Source organism: Protopterus annectens, chromosome 1.part0 (assembly GCF_019279795.1).
Source record: "Protopterus annectens isolate FY-2018-M chromosome 1.part0, PAN1.0, whole genome shotgun sequence".
NCBI lineage: Eukaryota > Metazoa > Chordata > Ceratodontiformes > Protopteridae > Protopterus > Protopterus annectens.
The window spans coordinates 1,821,575,778-1,821,597,918 of NC_056725.1; the positions used below are offsets into that span (position 1 = coordinate 1,821,575,778).

Here is a 22,141-nt window from a genome sequence, read left to right on the forward strand (position 1 = left end):
GGTAGATGTTTGAGGCCCTGGATTCTTTGGGTGAGGAATCTCTGTGGTCTCTCCAGCTGCTGCATGTGCTTTGTGAGGTACATGCCGAAAGGGGCACTGTATTCAATAATCAGTCTTATAAGGGAAAAATACAGGGATCTTATGACCACCTTATCCCTGAATGAGGTACCCTTACTAATGAGGTGGGCCATGTAAAAAGCTTTCCGTACAATGGAGGGAATATGGTCAAAGGTCAGTTTGCTGTCAACCTTGGTTCCCATGTCCCTCACAACTGACTGCATGCATACTGCCTTATTATCAATGTGATAATTTGTGGAGACTTCATTCTCCCCAAAAGGGGTGATGATGCATTTTTTGCCATTCAGTTTAAGGCAATGTTTCTGGCACTAGTCATGTCTTTAGGTGAGACCCTCTTGGAGGATGTCCACATCACTAGGGGAATTGATGACAGCAACCAGCTTGCAGTCATCTGTAAACTTGGTCAGCCATAGCCCATTAGATTTAGCCTGCACCTCTGAGAAGTATATCCCAAACAGCAGAGGCCCCAAGACTGATCCCTGGGGTGCACCGCTTGTTATGGGTCGACTACTTGAGGTGGCATCCCCTATTTTGACTAGGTGGAGTCCCCTATTTTGACAAGGTGGGTTCTATCAGTGAGCCAGTTTGCAGCCCATCTGGTAAAATATGGATTGATGCCTAGTTGAGAGAGTTTATCTATTATACCTGAGTGGGGAATAGTATCGAAGGCCTTGGCCAGATTAAGGTAGGCAGTCTGCACTATCTTCCCCTCATTTATGGCCTTGGTGACTGTCCCAAGGAAGTCAACCAAATTTAACAGGCAAGACCTCCCTTTTACAAAACCAAACTATGTGGGATCAAGTGTCTGGAGTGTGCCAATGTCCTTGTTTATGAGGTCCACGATAATCCGCTCCACGGCCTTGCAGATCAGGCTAGTTAGGGTGATGGGTCTATAATTTCTTGGATCGGTGAATGCTCCACCTTTGTGAAAAGGGATGACAGTAGCTGTCCTCCACACAGTTGGGAACAAAGCTAGTACTTAGGCTTTAGCTGAATAGGGTCCCTAATGGTGCTGCAAGTTCCTGCCTGAGTTCATGCAGGATGCAGCCAGAGATGTTATCGGGTCTCATGGAGGCTGTATTTTTTGCGTTTGAGAGGGCAGTGATGACTTGCTCCATAAAGACATGGGGAGGGGAGCAGGTAATGGGGATGTCCTGTTTTACTGATGAGGGGACAGAGGAGTGAGGTTTTCACTGAACCTGTCTGCCAGCGGCTTGGCTATAGGTACAGGGTTTGTGTATGTGGTGTCCTTGACCACCAGTTCTGAGCAGATCTGGATGCTTCTCTTGAGAATGTGGGCATATGTGAAGAAAGCTTTGTGACTGTCTTTAGTAGATGTGGCCAGTTTGGACTCGAAGTTTGCTTTGGAGGATTTCACTAGTGCTCGTATTTGCTTGTTCAGGCTAAGGAGAGATTGCTTCCAATTAGACATCTGCTCCTAGTTGGTCCTGGACAGCAATTTTTTTCCTTTTATTATAGAGTTTATTTATTGTAGATATCCACCAGACAGGAATGAACTAAAAGTAGAAACTGTCACATACAAACATGAACGCAACTAAAACAACAAGAATGTATGCAATTTGATGGTCCCTTTTATCAAATATGACTTCTGTTCCAAAAGCAACAAGAAATTCTACTTTAATGAGCTTATGATTATAACATTCTTATATTTGGAAGGCTAACAATGAGCTGTAAAGTGATGTAAAACAACATTACATATAATCCTTGCAGTTGCTAAATAGTAATGCTGTGTGAGAGATGCCAACCAGTTTTATACCAACCTATTGTTCTGATTCAGGTCATATTTCAAACAATTTAAACACTTACACAACATTTACAGAACACCTGCGGTGGTGGTGCTGTGATAGCGTTGTCGCCTCACAGTTAGACGTTGCCTGTTCGATTCTCAGTTAGAGCATCTTCTGTGTGGCGACATGCGTGAATGGGCGTTCCTTCGTTGAAGGTTGTGCGTTAGGCCCGGCAAGCCAGCATGTAAAAATCTACTGCCAATCTTTAGCAGATTGGAGTTCCGCTGTGGCGACCCCTAACCAGGAAAAAGCAGAAAGACACAACAACAACAACATAACATTTACAGAACAGAACACTATAGTTTCAAGCTGCAAAGGGGTCTGTTTATTGGAAATAATAATTTTTTCCCTCTGCACAAAGAAAATTATCTAATGTGATAACATGCACAAAATAGAAAGACTGACTCAAGAGCACATCGGAAAGTATCTGCTGAAAGGGTATTCTGAAGAAATATAAATAGGCTTTATTTTAATGAAGTGAATAAAGAAAAATGTAAAAAAGGGAAAAATGTCATCTAATGTCATGGAATCATTAACAGCCAGATATCCTACCACCTGGTATATGACATTCAAACTGTGGCACCTCAGGTGAGTGAAACATCTCTCCACCCCCCCCCCCCTCCTCCCAGCTACCACACATAAACCCACTGTTTAATGCAAAGACAGAACCCACAATCTTATGATCATCTTGCAAAGGACAGCATATAACATGCTAAGCTAATACATCTGCTGACTGCTCCAATCAAAATTAAAGGCAGAAATCGTTATCTAGGAACATGCTGTTATGGCTACAATTCCAAGTCCTGTACCTCTGCAGAAGAATTAAAAGCAACAAAAGCATAGCTCAGCAGACACATACCACACAAGACTCCTAAAAATAATTCCTGCTACTGGGTACATAAGGAAGCACATGATGCAGCACACTTGACATTGTTTAGGGTAAATTTCAGTAATTTGCCATTATAATACTGTTGTCAGTATTCTAGCTGGCAGTGTGGTAGAAATAACTGTTTACTTGCCTATTCAAATTCTACTGACTCCTAATTTAGAAAACAGGCAGAATGAGAGAGAGAGTGATAAAATTTTCATTTCTCTCTTACCTTTAAAATATCTACACAATATGTAAAACTGTTTTCTTAAGTAATTTTCACAGAAGTTTTTTTTTCCTGATCTTAAGCATTTCTGACACTGGCAAGGCTCAGTCACACAATCAAAAACAGCATCTTGGAGTCACCTCTTACATATGAAAAAAATGCCTGGGCCTGTGTCACAGAGTGATAAAGCCCTGACTTTGACCACAGATTCAAACACTAAAACAGCTGAACAGGGGAGAATAGGCAGTAAGTAGCTAATGACAACACATTTACCTAGCAGGAAGGGAAAGGTGGCCTTGTTGTATGCTTCAGCACATGCAAGCAGAAGATTGCAGGAATGAAGCTGCAGACATTAACTGGGGATGTGGGCTTTGCTACTATGCTGGAGATGAAAGCTCTAACTGATGTGTAGGTAGAAGTACTCACATTCAAAGATAAAACATGGTAGGCCACTGCTAAGACAAGGGTATTCATGTCAGCCCCCAGGGACGGGTTTTAACAGAAACACCATCATTGTCCAACGTGAGCAAGGACACACGCAATCTCCAGGTCTGTCCTCTCCAGTTTGCTCCTGCCTCCACAGTGGAAATACCCTGAGTGGCAGAGGAAAGAAGGGTTGAAGACCACTTAGGAGGAGCTAACGGTCAGCAGTCAAGATGGCATAAAAATGTACCGATGGCTAAATGACAAGCTGGAAGGTTTGCTTGCCAATTCCATGTGCACTAAAGAATTCTTCCCATTAATGTTATGGTTGTTTACACCATGATGGTGTGTAACAAGTTAATCATATCCATTAAATGATAGAATCCTCCTACACAGAGTGGCAAAAAACTGAAAATGGCATGGAGAAGAAAGAGATAAGGAGAAAAAGAAGTTATGTCTTACCATAACGTTCCACCTGTTTTGTCGATCTTCACTAATCCTTGACTGTGGGTGTTCCAAGCCTCAGAAACGACTCAACCATTATTCCAGCTCATGCCTACCAAAAACTCTCGAGCTAAGCTCTACCTATAATGCTCCTCAAAAAATCACCTCAGATTGAATTTGCAAACAACAGTGACAGACAAGAAATAACAGACCAGAGGCCATATCTGTGTCTCTATCAAGAAGCCAATCTTTGGGGAGATCTGATCCACCAAGAGCACTAAGGCAGGGGGTATGTCAAGCATTAGTGAAGATTGACACCACAGAAGGAACGTTATGGTAAGACATAACTTCTTTATCTGATCTTGTCAATCTTCACATAATCCTTGACTGCGGGACAGAGTCCGTTGCTACCTGAATCTTGGGAGGTCTCACAGAAGAATATTCCTGAGCACCATCAAGCCGAATGATGCACGTCCCCTAGAGACCAGGTCCAGCTTGTAATGCATAATAAATTTATGAGGAGATGCCTATGTTGTTGCTGCACAAATGTCATCTAAAGAAGCTCTGGAGTGAAAAACTGCAGAAGCTGATATTGTTCAAGTTGAATGGGCTTTTACAGTTCCTGGTAGGTGTACTCCCTTTTTGTTATAGACAAAAGAAATACAGTCTCTAAGCCATTTAGCCAGAGTAACTTTAGAGACTGGACTTCCCAAGTTGACTGAAGAAAAAGAAATAAACACCTGATCAGATTTTCTGATTTCCATTGTTCTGTGACAATAGAAATGTAGTTGTCTGTGCACATCTATTAAGTGCAGACAGTATTCTCTTTTATTGGAGTAGTTAGGAAGAAAGACTGGGAGTTGAATAGTCTGATTGATATTTGACTCTGAGACAACCTTTCGTATGAAGGAGGGATTTGTTTGTAGAGAGACCCTGTCCTTATGAAAGATTAGATAGGGAGATTTTCAGGATAAGGCCTGAATTTCAGATATTCCCCTAGCAGAAGTGATAGCTATCAAGAATAAAGTTTTCCATAACAAAAACTTCAAATCACAAGTGGCAGCAGGCTCGAAAAGATCAGATTCAAGTCCCATGGTACATAGGGTTCTTTATATGGAGGTCTGAGCATCAAGGTTCCTTTCAAAAAGGCTTTGCAAAGTTTATGGGACATAAGGGATGAACCATTAAAACCAATTTGAAAATTAGAGATCGCAGCAAGATGTACATAAATAGTAGAGGCTGATGTTCCTGTTTCAAAGAGTAACTACTGCACTTGTTGTTCAGAGGGTATGCTAACAAGTCGCAAAAAGGTTGGCCCCAGTGGCTGAATATCTTTTCTGCCACCACTGGATTGAGAGACCACTCGTGACGCATGAGGATAGTTCTGCTCAATTTTTCCACGATCACATTGCAGCTCCCTGGAATGTGCATTGCTACTAGAAAGCTATTGGACGATATTGCCCATTGTCATACTCTGAGTGCTTCTCGACAAAGAAGGTAAGATCTGGTTCCCCCTTGCTTGATGATGTACCAGACTACTGGCATATTGTCTGTCTGAATCTCAATTGTTCCCAAGGGGAGGGTTTATTGAAATGCCTACAACTCTAAGAGCACTGCCCTCATCTCTAGAATATTAATATGTAAATTGGCTTTCAGCTGGGACCAAGTGCCTTGGACTGTCTTTCCCAGATAATGCCCCCCCCCCCCCACCCTATCTGGGATGCCTCCATGGTCACTATGGCTTGGGGTTAAGGAAGTATAAAGGGGTGGCCCGACAAGATTTTGTTGGAGTAAAGCCACCAACTCAGGTCTTCTTTGCATCAACTGGTGATCAGGGACACTAGCTGATTCAGAAAGGGCCAATGAAGAATTTGCATGTGGTACCTCGCAAGAGGGACTAGACTGACAGAGACTACCACAGACCCTAGAGTTTGTAAAAGGGGCCTTGCTGAGACTTTCTTGCTGCAAATGATCTGGCTGACTTGTGATCTTATCTTTTGTAGTCTTTCTAAGGGAAGAGATGCAATTCCGGTGTTTGTATAGAGCATAGTGCCAATGAATTCCAACTGTTGCAATGGTTCTAAATGGGACTTTTTGCAGTTTATAGTGATTCCTAAGTCCGAACAAAGGAGAACAGTATAATTGCGTGTGTTTACGAGTTGATGCCTGGTGTGAGTAGTAAGGAGCCAGTCATCTAGATATGGAAACATTCAGAATACTAGCAGTCTGAGTTGAGTTGCTACTACTGCCATGTATTTGGTGAACACCCTGAGGGCTGTGGTGAGACCAAAGGTCAGTGCCCTGAACTGATAATGACTGGCTCCCAGCCAGAAGCGCAGAAATCTTCTGGATTGCTTGTCCATTTTTATATGGTAACAAACATCCGGAAGATCTATTCAGCACATCCATTCATCTTTTTCCAGGAACGGAAGTATAGACTGAACTGAGACCATCCGGAATTTGGTTTTCTGAACTGATTTGTTCAAATGATTGAGATCCAAAACTGGTCTCCAGTCCCATTTTCTTTGGCACTAAAAAGAATCTTGAGTAAATTATGGATCCTCTCTGGTCTGGTGGGACTGTTTGGATGACTTTTGTCAAGCAGTTTCTGAATTTCTAAGACTGTTGCATCCCTGTGACTGGGTGGAACATCTGGGATCTTTTATGGTATTTCTGGGCTGCTTAAAAAGGGGATATTGTAACCTCTGGTTAGAATTCTCTGCACAAAATTGTCCATTGTTATCCTTATCCAGGCAGACTGATGAAGAGATATTCACCCCTAGACTGCCTCTAGAGGAAGGCAATCAGGCCTCCTTCCAGAAGCACTGATAAGAATTACCAGGAAAGGAATCCCTGGAACCCTGATTCTGTGCGCCACTTCTGCCTCTTGCATGGCATCTTCCATTGTTACTCCCCCTCTGCCCTAGGGAAAGTTGTTACCATGCGAGTCCTGAAAAGGTCCTTGGAATTTCTTGAACCATAGCCCCCCACTCCTTTGGTTCCTGGAATAGGGCCACTGAGGAGTGGAAAAGCATGTGCCAATGGCAGAAAGGGTCTTCCCATCTTTCTCACATCTGGCCAGAGTGTCCTTAACTTTGGGTCCAAACAGGGATGCTCCGTCAAACAGAGCATTGATGAAAGAAGACTTGAATAGCTCCACAAAATCACATAAGCGCATCCAGGTGTATCTCCTGATGACTACGCCTGAACCCGCTGCCCTCTTAGTCCCTTTGGCAGCATGTGCAATTAGTCTCATGGACAGTTAGAAGAAATGGATTCTAAGATGGCGAGCTGAGAAGCCAGTTTGTCTCAGACTCCTTCAGCTACTGCTCCTGCAAGCGTGTCTGTGAATTCTTTAATCAGATATCCTTGAAGTTTGGTAAAATGTGCCATGTAATTCCAGGACCTGAGAGCAAAGGTCGATGAGGCATATGCACTTTCCAAACCTATCCATAGTCCTAGACATTTTGTTAGGAAAATAGATAGTGGGACTTTCATCAGCAAGTTCCTCCTAGTGGCTGCTGCTACCACCATGGCATCCACAGGAATTCCCTTGGCCCAGTGTTGCTGATCTTGAGGGGCTGAAAGGATATGGTCTGGTCTCCTTGGAATCGGCTTGATAGAGTTAGGTATCTTCCAGGCCCGCTGAGGATCAACTTAATGAAATTGTCAGCAGGTGGAGAGATGCAAGAGGTAGAGGGCTGGGCATGAAAAGCCTCTAGGTATACAGACTCCTCCAAGTAAGGCTAGAGGGAAGTCCAGCCACCCCTCTGTTTAAGGATCTCCAGGATGTCCCCGAAGGAAACATCTTCAAGGGGTGACTCAGGTGTCCCCCTCATTGAAATTGGTATCTTCTGTGTAGGACTCTTCTGGGGAGTCCAAATGCTTTGTCTTGCACTTTCTCATTGAAGGTACATCTTCGGTGGGGTGCTCCAGAGAGGTATCTGAAGAAGTCATAACCACTGTTGTTTGATCCTCAGTCTTTTGTGGCCTCTGTCCCAGGGAAGAGACTGATGGAAGCTCTGGTCAGGGGGAAAGGCAAGACGTTTGGTCTGACAGGGAGGCATAGCCTGTTTGTCCACAACAGAGAAGGCCCTCTCCAGAGCCTGAAAAGCAGCCCCCCCCCCCATAGAGGGGGCACGAGCCTGGAACCGAAATAGACTCCTTTGGAACTGTGGTCCCACCCAGCACTGAAGAGGCCGCCTCTGAAGCTGAAACCAGAGTCAAGCTTACATATGCCAAAGTGCCAAGGGGCATGGAGGACTCCGAAAGGATCAAAGTTGAACCCTGACCCTCAGACCCAGCAACAAAGCCCCAACCCCAGGTCATCTCCGGATCTGACAAACCCAAAGAGCTCAGGGTAGCTACTGGTGCTGGAGAAGGAACTCTGATTGGCACTGAAACAGTCAAAGCTGGGAAGGTTGGTTATCAGGAGCTCCGACAGTTCCATTGGAGTCGAAGGAGGAATAAAGGTTGGAGTGGAAGAAGTCAAGGTTCTAGTGCCAACAGTGCTAGGAACTGTGGAAGGAGGCAATCCCCTCGCCGCAAGGAGCTGATCCACCAGTCTTATGATATTGGACTCGGTTAGACTCTTGGTGGATCGGACTGGAGAGACTGAAGGAGATCTGGGTGGACATTTCTCCAAAAAGGGACTGGGAGGTACAGTCCACAAAAAGAAGGTGAATATCTGGTGCATGGCAAAGTTGTTAAGTGAAAACTCATTTGGTTCCGAAGAAGGAAAAGATAATACCGTAATTGGTGTTGAACTAGTCGGTGCAGAAACAAGCACCAATGGCATCAGTGCTGATGGAGTCGCTTTAGAAACAGGTACCAAGGATTGAGTCACCGGACCCACCACTTCCGAAGAAGCTCTAGGAACCATGGGAGCCTTGGCCATTTTACATGGAGGTTCTGAAGAACGTGTCGGAACCAACTGACTTCTTTTCTTTGTCTTACCTGAGGAAGAAGAACAAGGTGAAATTGCCTCTGTTTTGGGAAAAAATAAAGCCTCTTCAAAGTCTGATCTAAGAAGACCCCTCAAAATAAGTTTATTTCTGCAGTCAGTTAAAGCCATATGGCTAAAACTATGCCAAAAGTCCTCTTGAAAGTGAACCACTCCTAAACAATAGACAAAAAGAGTGTATCCATCTGAATTAGGAAGCTTCCTGTCACATTTTTGGCACCTTTTAAAACCAGAAGTGACTTTAACAGGCTTGTCCGCCATGACTAAGGAAAGACCACACTCATGCACACATGCAGCGAAGAAGAAGAATAAAAATGATAAAAGGGTATTTTTGTTTTTTAGATAAATAAAGTAATTAAAGGCAGGAAGGTGGTACCAACAATGGTACTTCAGAAATACTGGTAGAGTAAGGGGGGGAAAGTACCAACAATGGTACGAGAGATTACCTAAACGGTAGACAGAAGAAAAAGATCAAACAGGCAAGATAAACTATACAATACAGGAGCGGGCAGAAGAAATATAAGAGAAAAGTAAATTTTAGAAAAGAACAAGGTCAAGCTTACAGTTTAACAAGGTTATTGCTGCCACTCGAGAGCTCAGAGGAGAAAATGCGTCTGGCACTATGAAGCGGCAAACGAGATCTGGGGTGATTTTGTGAGGAGCATTATGGGTAGAGCTTAGCTCGAGAGTTTTTGGAAGGCGTGAGCTGGAATAACGGCTGAGTCGGTACTGAGCCTCGGAATTGAGCCCACAGTCAAGGATTATGTGAAGACTAACATCATCAGATGATATAATTAGAATAACATGTTTTGGGAGTATAATGAGTTGGCAATTTTAAAAATTCCCTGCAGAGTACTCTATCAGAAATATTAGATGAGCACATGGCTGTAAGGAAAGGATTCTTTTGAGCTGGGATACAGGATCTGAATTGCTTAAACATACTAAGGCCTTATTAAGTTTGATTTCTATTTTTGTCAGCCAACAAAATTAAAGTCTACACCAAGTGTATTTGTGGTGCCGAATATTATAAAAGAGAAAAAAAAATAACTGGAAGAGGGATCCTAAGAAAAGGGAGGAGCAAATTACATACAAGTAAATGGAAATCGTTGCAACAATACATGCATAATAAATGTTTACAAGGAGGAGTGTGGGTTAAGAGAAGTCAGGAATTCAGCAATTTTTTTGGTAATGTTGGACTGGTGAGAGCAGCAAAGAAAATATATGTGATGTATATTGTATGCAAATGGAAAATGTTAAAATTGGTTTGTTTTCTTTTCTGTTAATGTATGTTTGCCTATGACCCGAGTGATAATTTAAAAAAGGTGTTTAAAAAACTGCAAAGGGCATTAAAAGACAGAAACAGACATAGTCCACAGGATAAATCAATTGATGTTTACCACCACTATTACAATTGAAGTTACAACAATGAAGGGGTTAGATAGAAACAAAAAAAATCAAAGCAGGTGAAAATGTAAATAAAATACTACATCATTTTAATAAAAGCTTCACACCTGAAACAGCTGCCTCAAAGTACCCCTATTCTCAGGGCAAGGTAATAAAAGCCTGCCCTAGTAGAGCACAGAGATGGGGAAAAAGGAGCAGCATCCAAGAACTTTGCCCAACACTCCATTTTATATATATTGATATTCTGGTAAATGTATTAGCTACTTAAAAACAGAAGTGTCGCAAACATAAATATCTACATATGGTTACTTGACAGACAAAAAGAGGCATTTGAGGACTTTTAAAATGTTCTTGCTAATGACCAGTCAGTAACTAGTAGCAAAGTTTAAACAAATAAATCCAGTAACAGCAAGTAGCTCCATTATCGAGCTCTGACAAATGCATCAGCAACATCAGTTGTTGTTTCATTCTTCTGAGTTATGGTTTCTACGTTGCCCGCACTGGAAACAAGGATAGTGGTTTTCTGAGTATGCTTTTGTTTTTCTGCAATTGCAGCACAAGCTGCAATCACCTCGTCACTTTCAAAGTCAAAGTCTGGGATTGCTTTTTGCCCAAGATCTGGAGCGTTTGCTTCTGCCAACAGCCTCTCTGCTTCTTTCTGCTGTTCTCGAAGTTGTAGAGCCCAAGCCAGATCATCTTTCCATAAAGTAGACTCTGATGGATTTATATGTAGGGCCACCTGGAAACTCTTTAAAGCCTGAAGAAGGGGAAAGATATGTCAGCACGCAATTATTTCCATTTGCTCAAAGAATATCACAATCTGTTTGCAGTGGTGTGAATAAAACAATATACAATGTTGATGGTGTTTTCAAGAAAAAATATTTCATTTATGTTTATGTCATAAAATTGAAAGTCCAAAATACTGAAAATCAAAATTTCTAAAACTCAAAATATCGAAAACATTTTTAATGCAGGGGGCAAGCCCCCATGCACCCCCAATACCTCCTAATTGTGTGTGTGTATGTATATATATATATCAATTCTAAGATTGCACAACAGTGGAGAAGGGGCAGATTCCCATTTTCAATGTTTATTGTTTTAGATATTTTGATTTTCAGACTTTTGAACTTTTGGTTTTATGACATACACCCATATATATACTTCTTCTTCTTTCAGCTTTTCCCGGTTAGGGGTCACCATAGCAGATCTCCTGTCCGCTCATGATTGGCAGTGGATTTTTACAGTGCAGAGCTGCCAGCCCGGCGCCCAAATTTCCACAGAAGGCACACAAGCACGCACTCATGCCTAGGGCCAATTTAGAGTGTCCAATCCACCTACAGCATGTCTTTGGGATGTTTGAAGAAACCGGAGCACCCAGAGGAAACCCACACAACCACAGGGAGGACATACAGACTCCGCACAGAAGTCACCCCAGCTGTGGATCAAACAGAAGAATCTCTTGCTGTGAGGCGGCAATGCTAACCGCTGCATCACTGTGGCCGCCCCCATATGTATGTATATATATATATATATATATATATATATATATATATATATATATATATATATATATACATACATGATATAGATAGATATATAGATAGACAGAAGCTGTATTCCCTTCAGTTGATCGAACTACCAAAATGCTGAATGTTATATGGTCGAGACCATATAACCGACATTTCAGAAGTTTGAACAGAGTGAATGAAGATCGCTGTACATTGCAGAATGGGAAATTTGCTGTTTTCCTCAATGTAGTGCAATCTTGGAGTTGGTATATTTAATTACTAGGAGGTATGGGGGGGGTGTGCAAAAAAACCTTGTTTTTATTTTTTGTTTTTAATTTACTTTTAAACTTCCGAAATGTCGACTATATGGTCTCGGCCATATAACATTTGGCATTTTGGCAGTTCGATCAACTGAAGGTAATATATATATATATATATATATATATATATATATATATATATATATATATATATATATATATATATATACATATATATATATAAATATATACATACATACATTTATATATATCTGTGCATTTGTGTGTTTGAGAGAGACACACACTTTTTATACAGGGAACCACGAATAACCGTTTCTGTAGGGAAAGGCACGCTGAGCACTAGATCTAATTTAACTGGAAGACAAACAGAAATTATCATCATCCTGCATGAATATGTAGTAGATAAAACATTTAAAAATGAAGTGCTATACAATCTACTTGATCAAAAAACTTACTAAAAACATATTTAATTGAAAACAGAGTGGGTGAAATACTCTTAAATAGCACAGTGGATTAATTTTACTACTTGGTATATTTTTTCTAAAAGCTGGTGACAAAAATACTCACAATATCAGATTATCCTTGACAAAGTCCTCTACTATGGGTTAGCTTTTTTGGGACTTCCCCTGCTGCAGCTATCAGATTTGTTGCATTTTTCTCTTCCATTTATGCCTTTGAGGACTTGCATTCTATCAGCCAGTGCATGTTATGCCATGATCATAGCTCACCCATGTTCAAGTTTGGTCCTCATCTGATGAAGCACAGTCGACAGAAAACAACAACATGCAAAGATATAAAAATATATACTTGCCCCTACTTGTAGGATACTCCAGCAGCAGCTGTAAGCATAGAAACACAGCATGACAGTATTCCATTTTATTTACTGATTGATCCTTTGTTGCAGGGGTTAGTCCAATTGGGTTAAAAGCCTCTTTTCACTGGAGACCCAAACTGATGTTTATACTACTACGGAAAATTTGGTCAGTGCATCGGGGAATGTCCCTTATTCTTTGGACCTGGTAGATCATGCCACTGAGCTCCTAAGCAGCAAGGAAAAGACCTATTGGAAGCAGCACAGAAAAGGAGAGTAAAGCTATGGAGAGTTTGGAGGTAGAAACTGTTTGTGAATTTGGAGAAGAATTTGCTTGATATGGAGCTTCAGAATGTAAGAAAAAGATTCCTGTGTGCTAGATGTTACAAATGACCAGTACTTGGCTGTCTAAATGGAGAAGGAAGTAAGAGAGTCTGTTGAAGTGGTGCAGATACCAGAACTGGTGTTAGGAGGGCTTCCAGATAAAGTTCTGTTAAAAAAATCGAGCAAGATGATCCAGATAACAGTTCTAATGTTTCACAGGGTGAAATGGCATATAACCTCTTTTTTTTTTTTTTTTTTTTGTGAAATACTGAGGATGGTAATGTGGAAAAGGAAAAAGGTGATGTGGCAGCAGAGAATGCAGCAGTTAAAAGTTATACAGCAGTGATAAAAAATAAGATGAAAGCAGCAACAAACTGAAAAGGTGTCTGGTTTTGTGGCAGCAGAGAATGCAGTAACTAAAATATATGCTGTCACAGCTGGCAAAAAAGGGGAGCAGCAACAAACTAAGTAAAACTGTTTTTAAAAAGAAGAGACCAACAATGAGAATATGAACAAAACAAAAGGACACAACAGACATATTATGTATGGGACAATGTGGTAATTGTTATGAGTTTTACAGATCAAGAAATTCAATCTTTAAATATTGGGACAGAGACGTTTTGTGACTTAACATTTGAAACTGATGGATTGATGATGACATTTCTGGAAATGTCTAACAAAAGGATATTTCTCAGAGGAACAATTATTTGTTTTCTGGTAGTAACTTAAATATTAAAAAAATGTTACTTTGCAGTTTGGAACTGAAGAAATAGATGAAGACAATATTATAAAATGCAGGCAGGGTCTTTGTGAAACTGTTAATACTGTAAATGTCAGAGATGCGTGCAATGCATGGAATGGAGGGTGGAGGTTGGAAGCCATTCTGAAATATGAAAAAAAAATACGGTGAAACACTTGCCAAGTGTTACTTTTGTGGCTGTTCATAGAGGTAAATCAAGATACATTGGCCAGCCTTAAATGATGTTTCTTTTGTAGGGACTTTTCTCATTCTGGTGTAGAAAATTTTACTGGCACGAGTCAAGCTAGTCTTGACGACTGGATACCGGCAGGTCAACCAGAACGACAACGACTATCTGCTAGCTCCAATTTGGGGCTAGCTAACATTCCGGATGGTGTTTTTACACTGTCTGGTGATGGGCTTGGAGTTGGAGAAACGGCAGGACAACCTGCTAGTTACGCTGTAGCTGTTACCAACGAACGCTCTAACTCACGGATGGATAGAACTGCAATGGTTAATTCTAACAATAGACCAGATGAGACTAACTCTGGTCTACCGGACTTGGGTGGTTGGTTACTGGATACTGCTCACTTGTCTTTTGGACAGCAAGGTACGTTTTCTAGCAATGATGTACCAAATAATAGAAATGTATGTCTAGCAGACAAGTTAAAACTGTTTGACACCAAACTGCTTAAATTAAAAAAACTGCAACTGGAGTCGGCTTACTTTAAGCAATGTATCACCGAGAATCTCATACCCAAGGGGTTACGGAATACCTTTGCACCATCAGGTTTATTAGTTGACCAGGCCTTTTTCACTGACTTGGAAGTACTTTTTCAACAGCAAGGTGTTCAACTATTGGAACTCATTATTAAGCACTATGCATTACATATTGATTTATTGATGGATGAAATCAATAGTTTGGACAATGACATAAAAATAGACCTGGACTTTAGTAGATATAAATTCGACTATGGCCGGATTTTGTCTAGCATTGACACTTTGTTATTAAAGTTGAAAGCTAATAAGAATAAAAAGTTGGTTAGAGATAGGGAAGCCTACTCTAACAAATGTGCATACCCTAAACTGAAGGGGCCTAATACCATTCGACCAAATCCTGTGAGTGACAGCCAGACGTCCGTTGTAGTGGACGACAGGAGTGGGTTGGATGATATAACTGAGGAAAACAAAGAGGGTCATAATAGCACAGGACCTAGACGAAGTAATAGAATCAAAAGCTCTGCCAGAAATAATGGAGGGTCTGGTAGTAACCAGCACAACCAAAGTTCTAACAACAAATCAGTTAATTATAGTAATGGCAAGAATTTTTTAGGCCAACGCAACAGCAGGCCTTATACGAACAGGAGGAAGAATTAGATCAATCAGGTACAGACCTTGACACCAACAGGTCCCTGACACCTAGTCCACCTACCTCACCTATCGCACACGCCTGCCCTGTTATACTTACTAACAGAAATAGGGACTTTAACATCTATAATTTTTCTGACATCATTCTTGATGAGCAATTAATTGAATTACTAGCTTTTGGTAATTCCTTTGTCCCGAGTAGATCTGGAAGTATTTCTAGGGAAATTATAGAATTGAAATGTTTTGTGAGGAAAATGAACTTAAAACTAGTGTTCAATCAACAAAACGAAGTGGTTAACCAAAATGTTGGTGGGGGTGTTGATGGACTACCAGTCTTGAAACTGGCAAGTGTGTTTAATCCACCATTACATGCAGTATTACAACTTTTTGAGAATATTTGTGAAGTGGACTTCAGGTACCTCGCTAGTAACAACAATGATAGGGAAAGTAAAGGTGAATCTAACATTTCTAAGGAACAACTTATATTACTAGACGAGCTTTGCCGGTTACCTGTACGATTAATAAAACCTGATAAAGGTGGGGGGTTGGTGTTATTAGACAACCTCACATATAATGAGAAGATGGCTAGTGTTTTGAACACTAATGCTTATGCAAAGTCTTCCAAGAGTGAGGTGAATGGTCAATATAACAGAATTAGGGGTTACTTTAGGGACTTGTTCCTGGCAGGAAAAATTGACATAGCTTTGTATAATTACATTGATATAAACTGTCCTAAAATACCTGTCATGTTTGGAATCCCTAAAATTCATAAGAACATTAATAACCACCCTATGAGGGCCTTGATTGATGGGAGGTCGTCTATTACATATCCCTGTTCAAAACTCATAACCAACATACTGGATAAATACGTTAAAGCCATTACTAGTATTTGTAAGGACTCTTGGTCCTTCCTTGAAAACATCAGTAGTATTCCACACAATGGAGAAAATAATTTTTTAACCATTGATGTGGTAGACCTATATACTTCTATACCGCATCAGGAAGCGGTAGAGTGGATAGGTTCTATGCTTCAGGACTTTGGGGCCTCCAGACTGGAAGTGGACTTGGTGACGGAACTACTTGACATTGTTTTGACTTCCAACTATTTCACCTTTAATGGTGATTTTTTTCTTCAAAAACGTGGTGTAGCGATGGGTTCCCCTTGTGGGGCTGGAGTCGCTAACTACTTTATGGGTTATTGGAAGGCCAACATTCTAAGGAAGATCCCTGGCTTGATGGAACCTGTTATGCACTATACCAGGTTCCTGGACGATATTTTTATATTGTTCAAGGGCTCGGAACTGGAAGCTGCAGGTTTTGTTGATATTATGAATTCAACAACTGAATTCTTAAAATTCACATTCAAATTTTCAACACACGAGATTGATTATCTTGACGTCAAGTTAGTAAAGGACCCTTTAAGTGGTGGATTGACGTCAACAGTGTTTAGAAAATCTACATACTGCAATTCTTTCCTGCACTTCTCCAGTTTCCATCCGTATCAACAAAAACGGTCTATTGTAAAAGGACAACTGGTGAGGGCAGGAAGAATGTGCAGTACTATGACTGATTTTATTAAAGAATGTGAATTATTGAGGGAAATGTTTAGTAACCGAGGGTACCCTGACCAAATGTTATTGGACTTGATTAGGGAAGTTACCAAGAAGAGAAGTGATGGTTTTTATAAACCTTTACTATTCCAACAAGATCTTATACAATCTGATTCTATTATGAATGTAGTATCAGCTGAAGTTAATTTGAACAATGGGGAGACAGCTAAACTTATAACCTTAAGTGAAGAATGTGACTTTTCATTGAGTTTTATCACCACCTTTAGTAAAAACTCTAAAGGGATTCTGGCTATAATACGCAAGAACTGGCATTTCATTTCCTCAAATACCCTTTTGGCTGAAAAATTAGGTAGTAAACCTAGGTTTATTTTTAAGAGATCAAATAACCTTAAGGAACTGTTACAAAGGGATGTGTCTCAAAATACATTTCACAAAAGGAAAGGTATGTTTAAATGTGGTTTTTGTAAATTTTGTAATAGGGTCAGAACAGGTGAAACATTTATGGTCAGGGATAAAAAATACCATGTCCGTTTCACTCTAAACTGTGAGAGCAAATCCATTATATATATAGCCATGTGTGTTTGTTGCCAAGCGTTCTACATCGGAAAAACGGACCGTAGGGTCCGAGACCGAATGTATGAACATATGTATGCCATCAAGAATGATAAGAGTGATAATGCATTGGCAAAACACATAGGCTTGAACCCGGGTCATAGTTTTCAGTTTATGGCCATTGACCAAGTACCTTTGAAGATTAGGGGTGGCCCTTTTTCTTTAATCTTAGAGAATCGAGAACTAGAATGGCAGTTACGCCTGGATGCGTTTAGGCATCCTGGCTTGAATAACAACTGCAATATTGCCCCCGTACTGAAACTAAGAAGTTATCTTAGATAGGTTATTGGGACAATACAGGCTCTCGATTATTAGAGGCCATTATACTGGTAATATGCACATAGAAATTGTGTAGCTGATGACTTTATTTGTATGTATAGAGTTATGTCGTAGGACTACAGACACGACACTCATTTTCATGTGTAGAAAATGAGTATTGTTGTATTTTAGAGGCTTAAACAAACTTGAGTTAAGATGGTTTTAAGCCCAGATAATAATACTTTTCTACACATAAATTAATTGCATTAATAATAGATAAGGGTAGTCCTTGTATTTACAGGTGCATATATTTCTATTTAGGGTAGCTGGTTCTTTGTATATAAATGCATCTTATATATATATATTTTTTTATATGTTTTTTACATATGTTTTTATATGAAACTTTTTTATTTATTTTTATGGTTATAGAAGATAAGCACAGAGGTGTATTGACATCTGTGTATAATATGTAAAATAAAAAATTTTTTCCTTCAGGAAACTGGAAGATGTCACTTCCTGAATTTCCTGATATGTATGGAGTGTATTTTTTCAGATCACATTTCTTCTGAAGAAGCCACAGTGTGCTGTGGTGAAAATGCTTTGTTGTCTTTTATAAATAAATTGCGTTAAGGATACTTCTTTGAGTTGTTTTCTGCTGACAAGGACCTCGTTTTTGTATTCATTTGGTTGCTTTTGTATTTTCCTTCGGTTTGTGATTAAAGATTTTGACAAGGTACAATGTAACCAGTGTGGGGAGAAAGGACATACAGCAAGAAGGTGTGTGTAAAATAAATGGAACACTTTTGGATGGATTATCAAGAGCAAACAGTAAATAATGAAACAGAAGAAAATATATAGGAGGGAGGACAACAAGAGGCTGGAAAAGAGGGAGAACTACGAGAAGAAGAAGAAAAATACGGGAAAATAAGGAGAAAGAGTGCATACAAGAAGAGAATCAGGAGAAGGGTTTTGACACCAATATTTTTTAAGTTCTAGCCAGTAAAAAATGATTCTGAGAATCAAGGAATTTTTGTCAATGGGGTAACGAGTAAAAATAAGAAAAGGAAAATTTTAAAATATTTCTCTTGAACTTAAAAAGGAGGAAAAGTAACAATTTTAGAGTACTTTCAGTAAATGTGAACAGTATTACTAAGATTTCAAGGAGGACAGGGATACTGGGATGGTGTGCTAAATGTGATGTGGATGTTATTCTGTTAGAGGATATAAGTTTCTTGATAAGTGAAGAAAGATTGCAAACAGAAAAATTGTGGGTGGAAATATAATATTGAACTTAGGAAGTGAACGCTGTTCTGGAGTGGCTGTGATGTGTAAAAAAACAGTGAAAATACTTGCTGTAACGTTGGTAAGGATGGGAAGGTTAACTGTTATGAAAGTGAGGTGGACGGAATATGTTTATAGAATTATAGCATTATGTGCTTAAACAACAAGGCAGGAAAGATATCTGTTTCAACAAATGTGGTAGTTGATATAAAAATTATAATTGCAGGGGACTTTAACTGTGATTTAATGGGAAAATGTAAAAAGAAAGGGAAAGATGGAAAAATACAGGAAGTGATAAAATACGATAAATTAGCTGTGTAGATAAAAATCAATGATCTTCTAGAATGGGGGCACTTGGATTGAACTTATTTTGTATTACAGAAATTTTTAAAGGTAGCAGATGGTAATACAGTTGTGATGGGTTTTCAGACAATTTGGCAATATGAATGGATTTGATGGACGAAAGAGTGCATATTACGACAGGAAAGAGAAGAAAAAGAATAAATGAGAAGTTATGGGAAGAATCTGGAAAGTTGAAATACTGCATTTATGGAAGGATCATATAACCATGAAAGACTTCTATAAAAACTAATCTGAAGGGTGGACTGGATTTACAAAGAAGTGTTTTTTTTTTGCAATGGCAGAATGATGTAAGAAAGGCAGAGAAAGTAAAGTATGGGAAAATGTATAGACATGTATTAAGAGAATTTACAGAATAATACAAGATACACACAAGATCCACTGGAGACACCACACGGAGATGACCACTGTTGCGGAAAACTTCTTTATTTGGAACAGAAACACACAAGCGCTTTCACGTAGATACACTACGCTTCTTCAGGTAATACAAGATAGTATTATGATATAGAAAAAGAAATATATAAATAAAATTGAGAAAAAATAACTCACTATGTTTAGGCAGATATATCATTTACAGGTGAAGAGGTATCTGCATATTTTAGGTAAAATAGTAAAGAAGGATATTAGTATAATGATGTAAATGGAGAGGTAAAAAGAACACATGAACAAATTATAAATATTGTAGTACAGCATGGGGAAAATATGCATAAGAGTAAAAAGAAGGAACCTAAGAGAGAATGGAAAGTAAAAATATTCCACAAAGAGTAAAGGAAGAACTTGAAAAAGAAATTACTGTTAGTGAATTAGATGAAGTACTTAGGAAAATAAATGCTGATTCAGTATCAGGCCTGATGGTATAGAGCATGGAATGTACAAGAAATTAATGGATTGTCAAAGGCAGAACTTTGTAAATATACTGAATGAATGGCTGAAGGAAGGGTTTGTTTATTAAGAGTTATGTAGAGGGATATTGAAATTTATATGGAAGAAAGATGAGAAGAATGAAATAAGAAGACCTACCATATTAAACAACACAGATTATAAAATTGTTATGAGAATAATGCAGAGGAGAATGGTAGGATGAATGAGAGATATTATGCAAGGCAGTATATATGGTATAAAAGGGAAGGGCTGTCAAGAATTCTTATGGGTCGTGAGAAAAACTGTGGATGACATTACATACAAGTACAAGGCAGGATGCGAAAGTTATGGTAGGTGATATTTGCAAGGCATTAGATAACAGTAGGACATGATGCTTTGTGGGATGTTATGGAGAAGCATGGAATGGGTAATAGAATTAGGAAAGTATGTATGTTAGCATATCAAAATAACATTAGTGAATGGGTGGCTGAGTGAAGAAATGTGAATGATGTGTGATATAAGACAAGGATGTCCTGTGTGTGGAATACTGTTTGCATTGGTAAGGAATGTGATAGTGAGTGAAGTAGCTTACCATATGAAAGATGCTAGATATGTGATGCAAAAGGATGTGGTGATTGCAGTAATTCTGACATACACAGACGATACAGATGTAGTTGCTAAGAACAAAATATGGACGACAGAAATGTTTGTTTGTCTGGATGGATTTGAAAGGGAATGGGAATGACCTTGAATAAAGACAAAAGTAAGGTTTAGTTGATATACTGAAAATTTGGGGGGTTTACTTTTCAATGAATAAAGTGTCCTTGGTAGGGATAAAATTTAGAAAAAATGATGCACTTATGATGTAATGGGAAAGTTTGATAAAATAAATCGAAGAAATATGTATTCTATGGAGGATGTGTGTGTGTGTGTGTGTATGTATGTGTGTGTATATATATATATATATATATATATATATATATATATATATATATATATATATATACACACACACACACACACACACACACACACATATATATATATATATATATATATATATATAGAAAACAGCATATATGACAAATGTTTATATGATCCCAGAAAAATATGAAAAGGAATAGCGCAATTGGTGTTTTCTTTCATAAAGTGCACAAGATTAAACCCAGTGAAAAGAAGTGTGTTGTATATGAGTGAAGGTGAAAAAGGATATGGGTTACTAAATCCAGTTGTTTATTCTACTTACTTAAACTTGTAAAGGAAGAGAAAGAGAAATTAACAGTGACAATATATAAGAAAGAAAAGTTCTAGGAGATGATGAGAATAAAAAAGACAGAATATGTAAATGAATAAATTAAAAATGATCAAGAAAAATGATGATATAGAGAAAAATAGAAATATGTGCTTTAATGATATGATGAAACAATATTATTATGGAAATCCATGGGACATTTTACCAGAAGTGATTAAAGTCATTAAAATGAAGATAAAGTGGTGTAACAAGATAATATAGTGTCAAGATTTCCCATGGAGACTGACAATAAATAAGTTACCAGGAAAGGGTAATACGCCATATAAAAAGAAAGTTGGAAGAGTGTATTCATTTTACAGAGAGGAAGAGACAACACACCATGTTTTTTTGAAATGCACATGAGTGGTGAAACCATGGAAGAAGTTGTGTGAAGAACATTTTTTGAGAATATTAATGACAAACTATGTAGATATTAAAATTATTATGCATGGATATTATAAGGACAAGAAGAAATAATGAGTGAAAAGGGTAGATAAGAATTTATTTTATGTAATGTGGGTTATTTGGAATGAAAGACTGAATGAAAATTTGTTTAATGGGAAATGGAGTTTTGCAGATACATTGCGAAAAATTAGATTGTAGTTATGGAAGAAGGCGTGGGGGTCAATTATGGAAGAATAACAATGAGGATATTATAAGAA

General features: G+C 39.0%; 1 protein-coding gene across 1 annotated transcript in view; it reads right to left on the reverse strand.

The window, feature by feature from the left end:
• Positions 1-10,274: 10,274 nt before the first annotated feature.
• Positions 10,275-22,141, reverse strand: part of TTC33 (tetratricopeptide repeat domain 33) — a 1,025,558-nt gene continuing 1,013,691 nt past the window's right edge. The window contains exon 5 of the mRNA XM_044069757.1: positions 10,275-10,971. Coding sequence (XP_043925692.1) covers positions 10,636-10,971 — 336 coding nt within the window. The 3' untranslated portion in view covers positions 10,275-10,635. The remainder of the gene's footprint in view (positions 10,972-22,141) is intronic.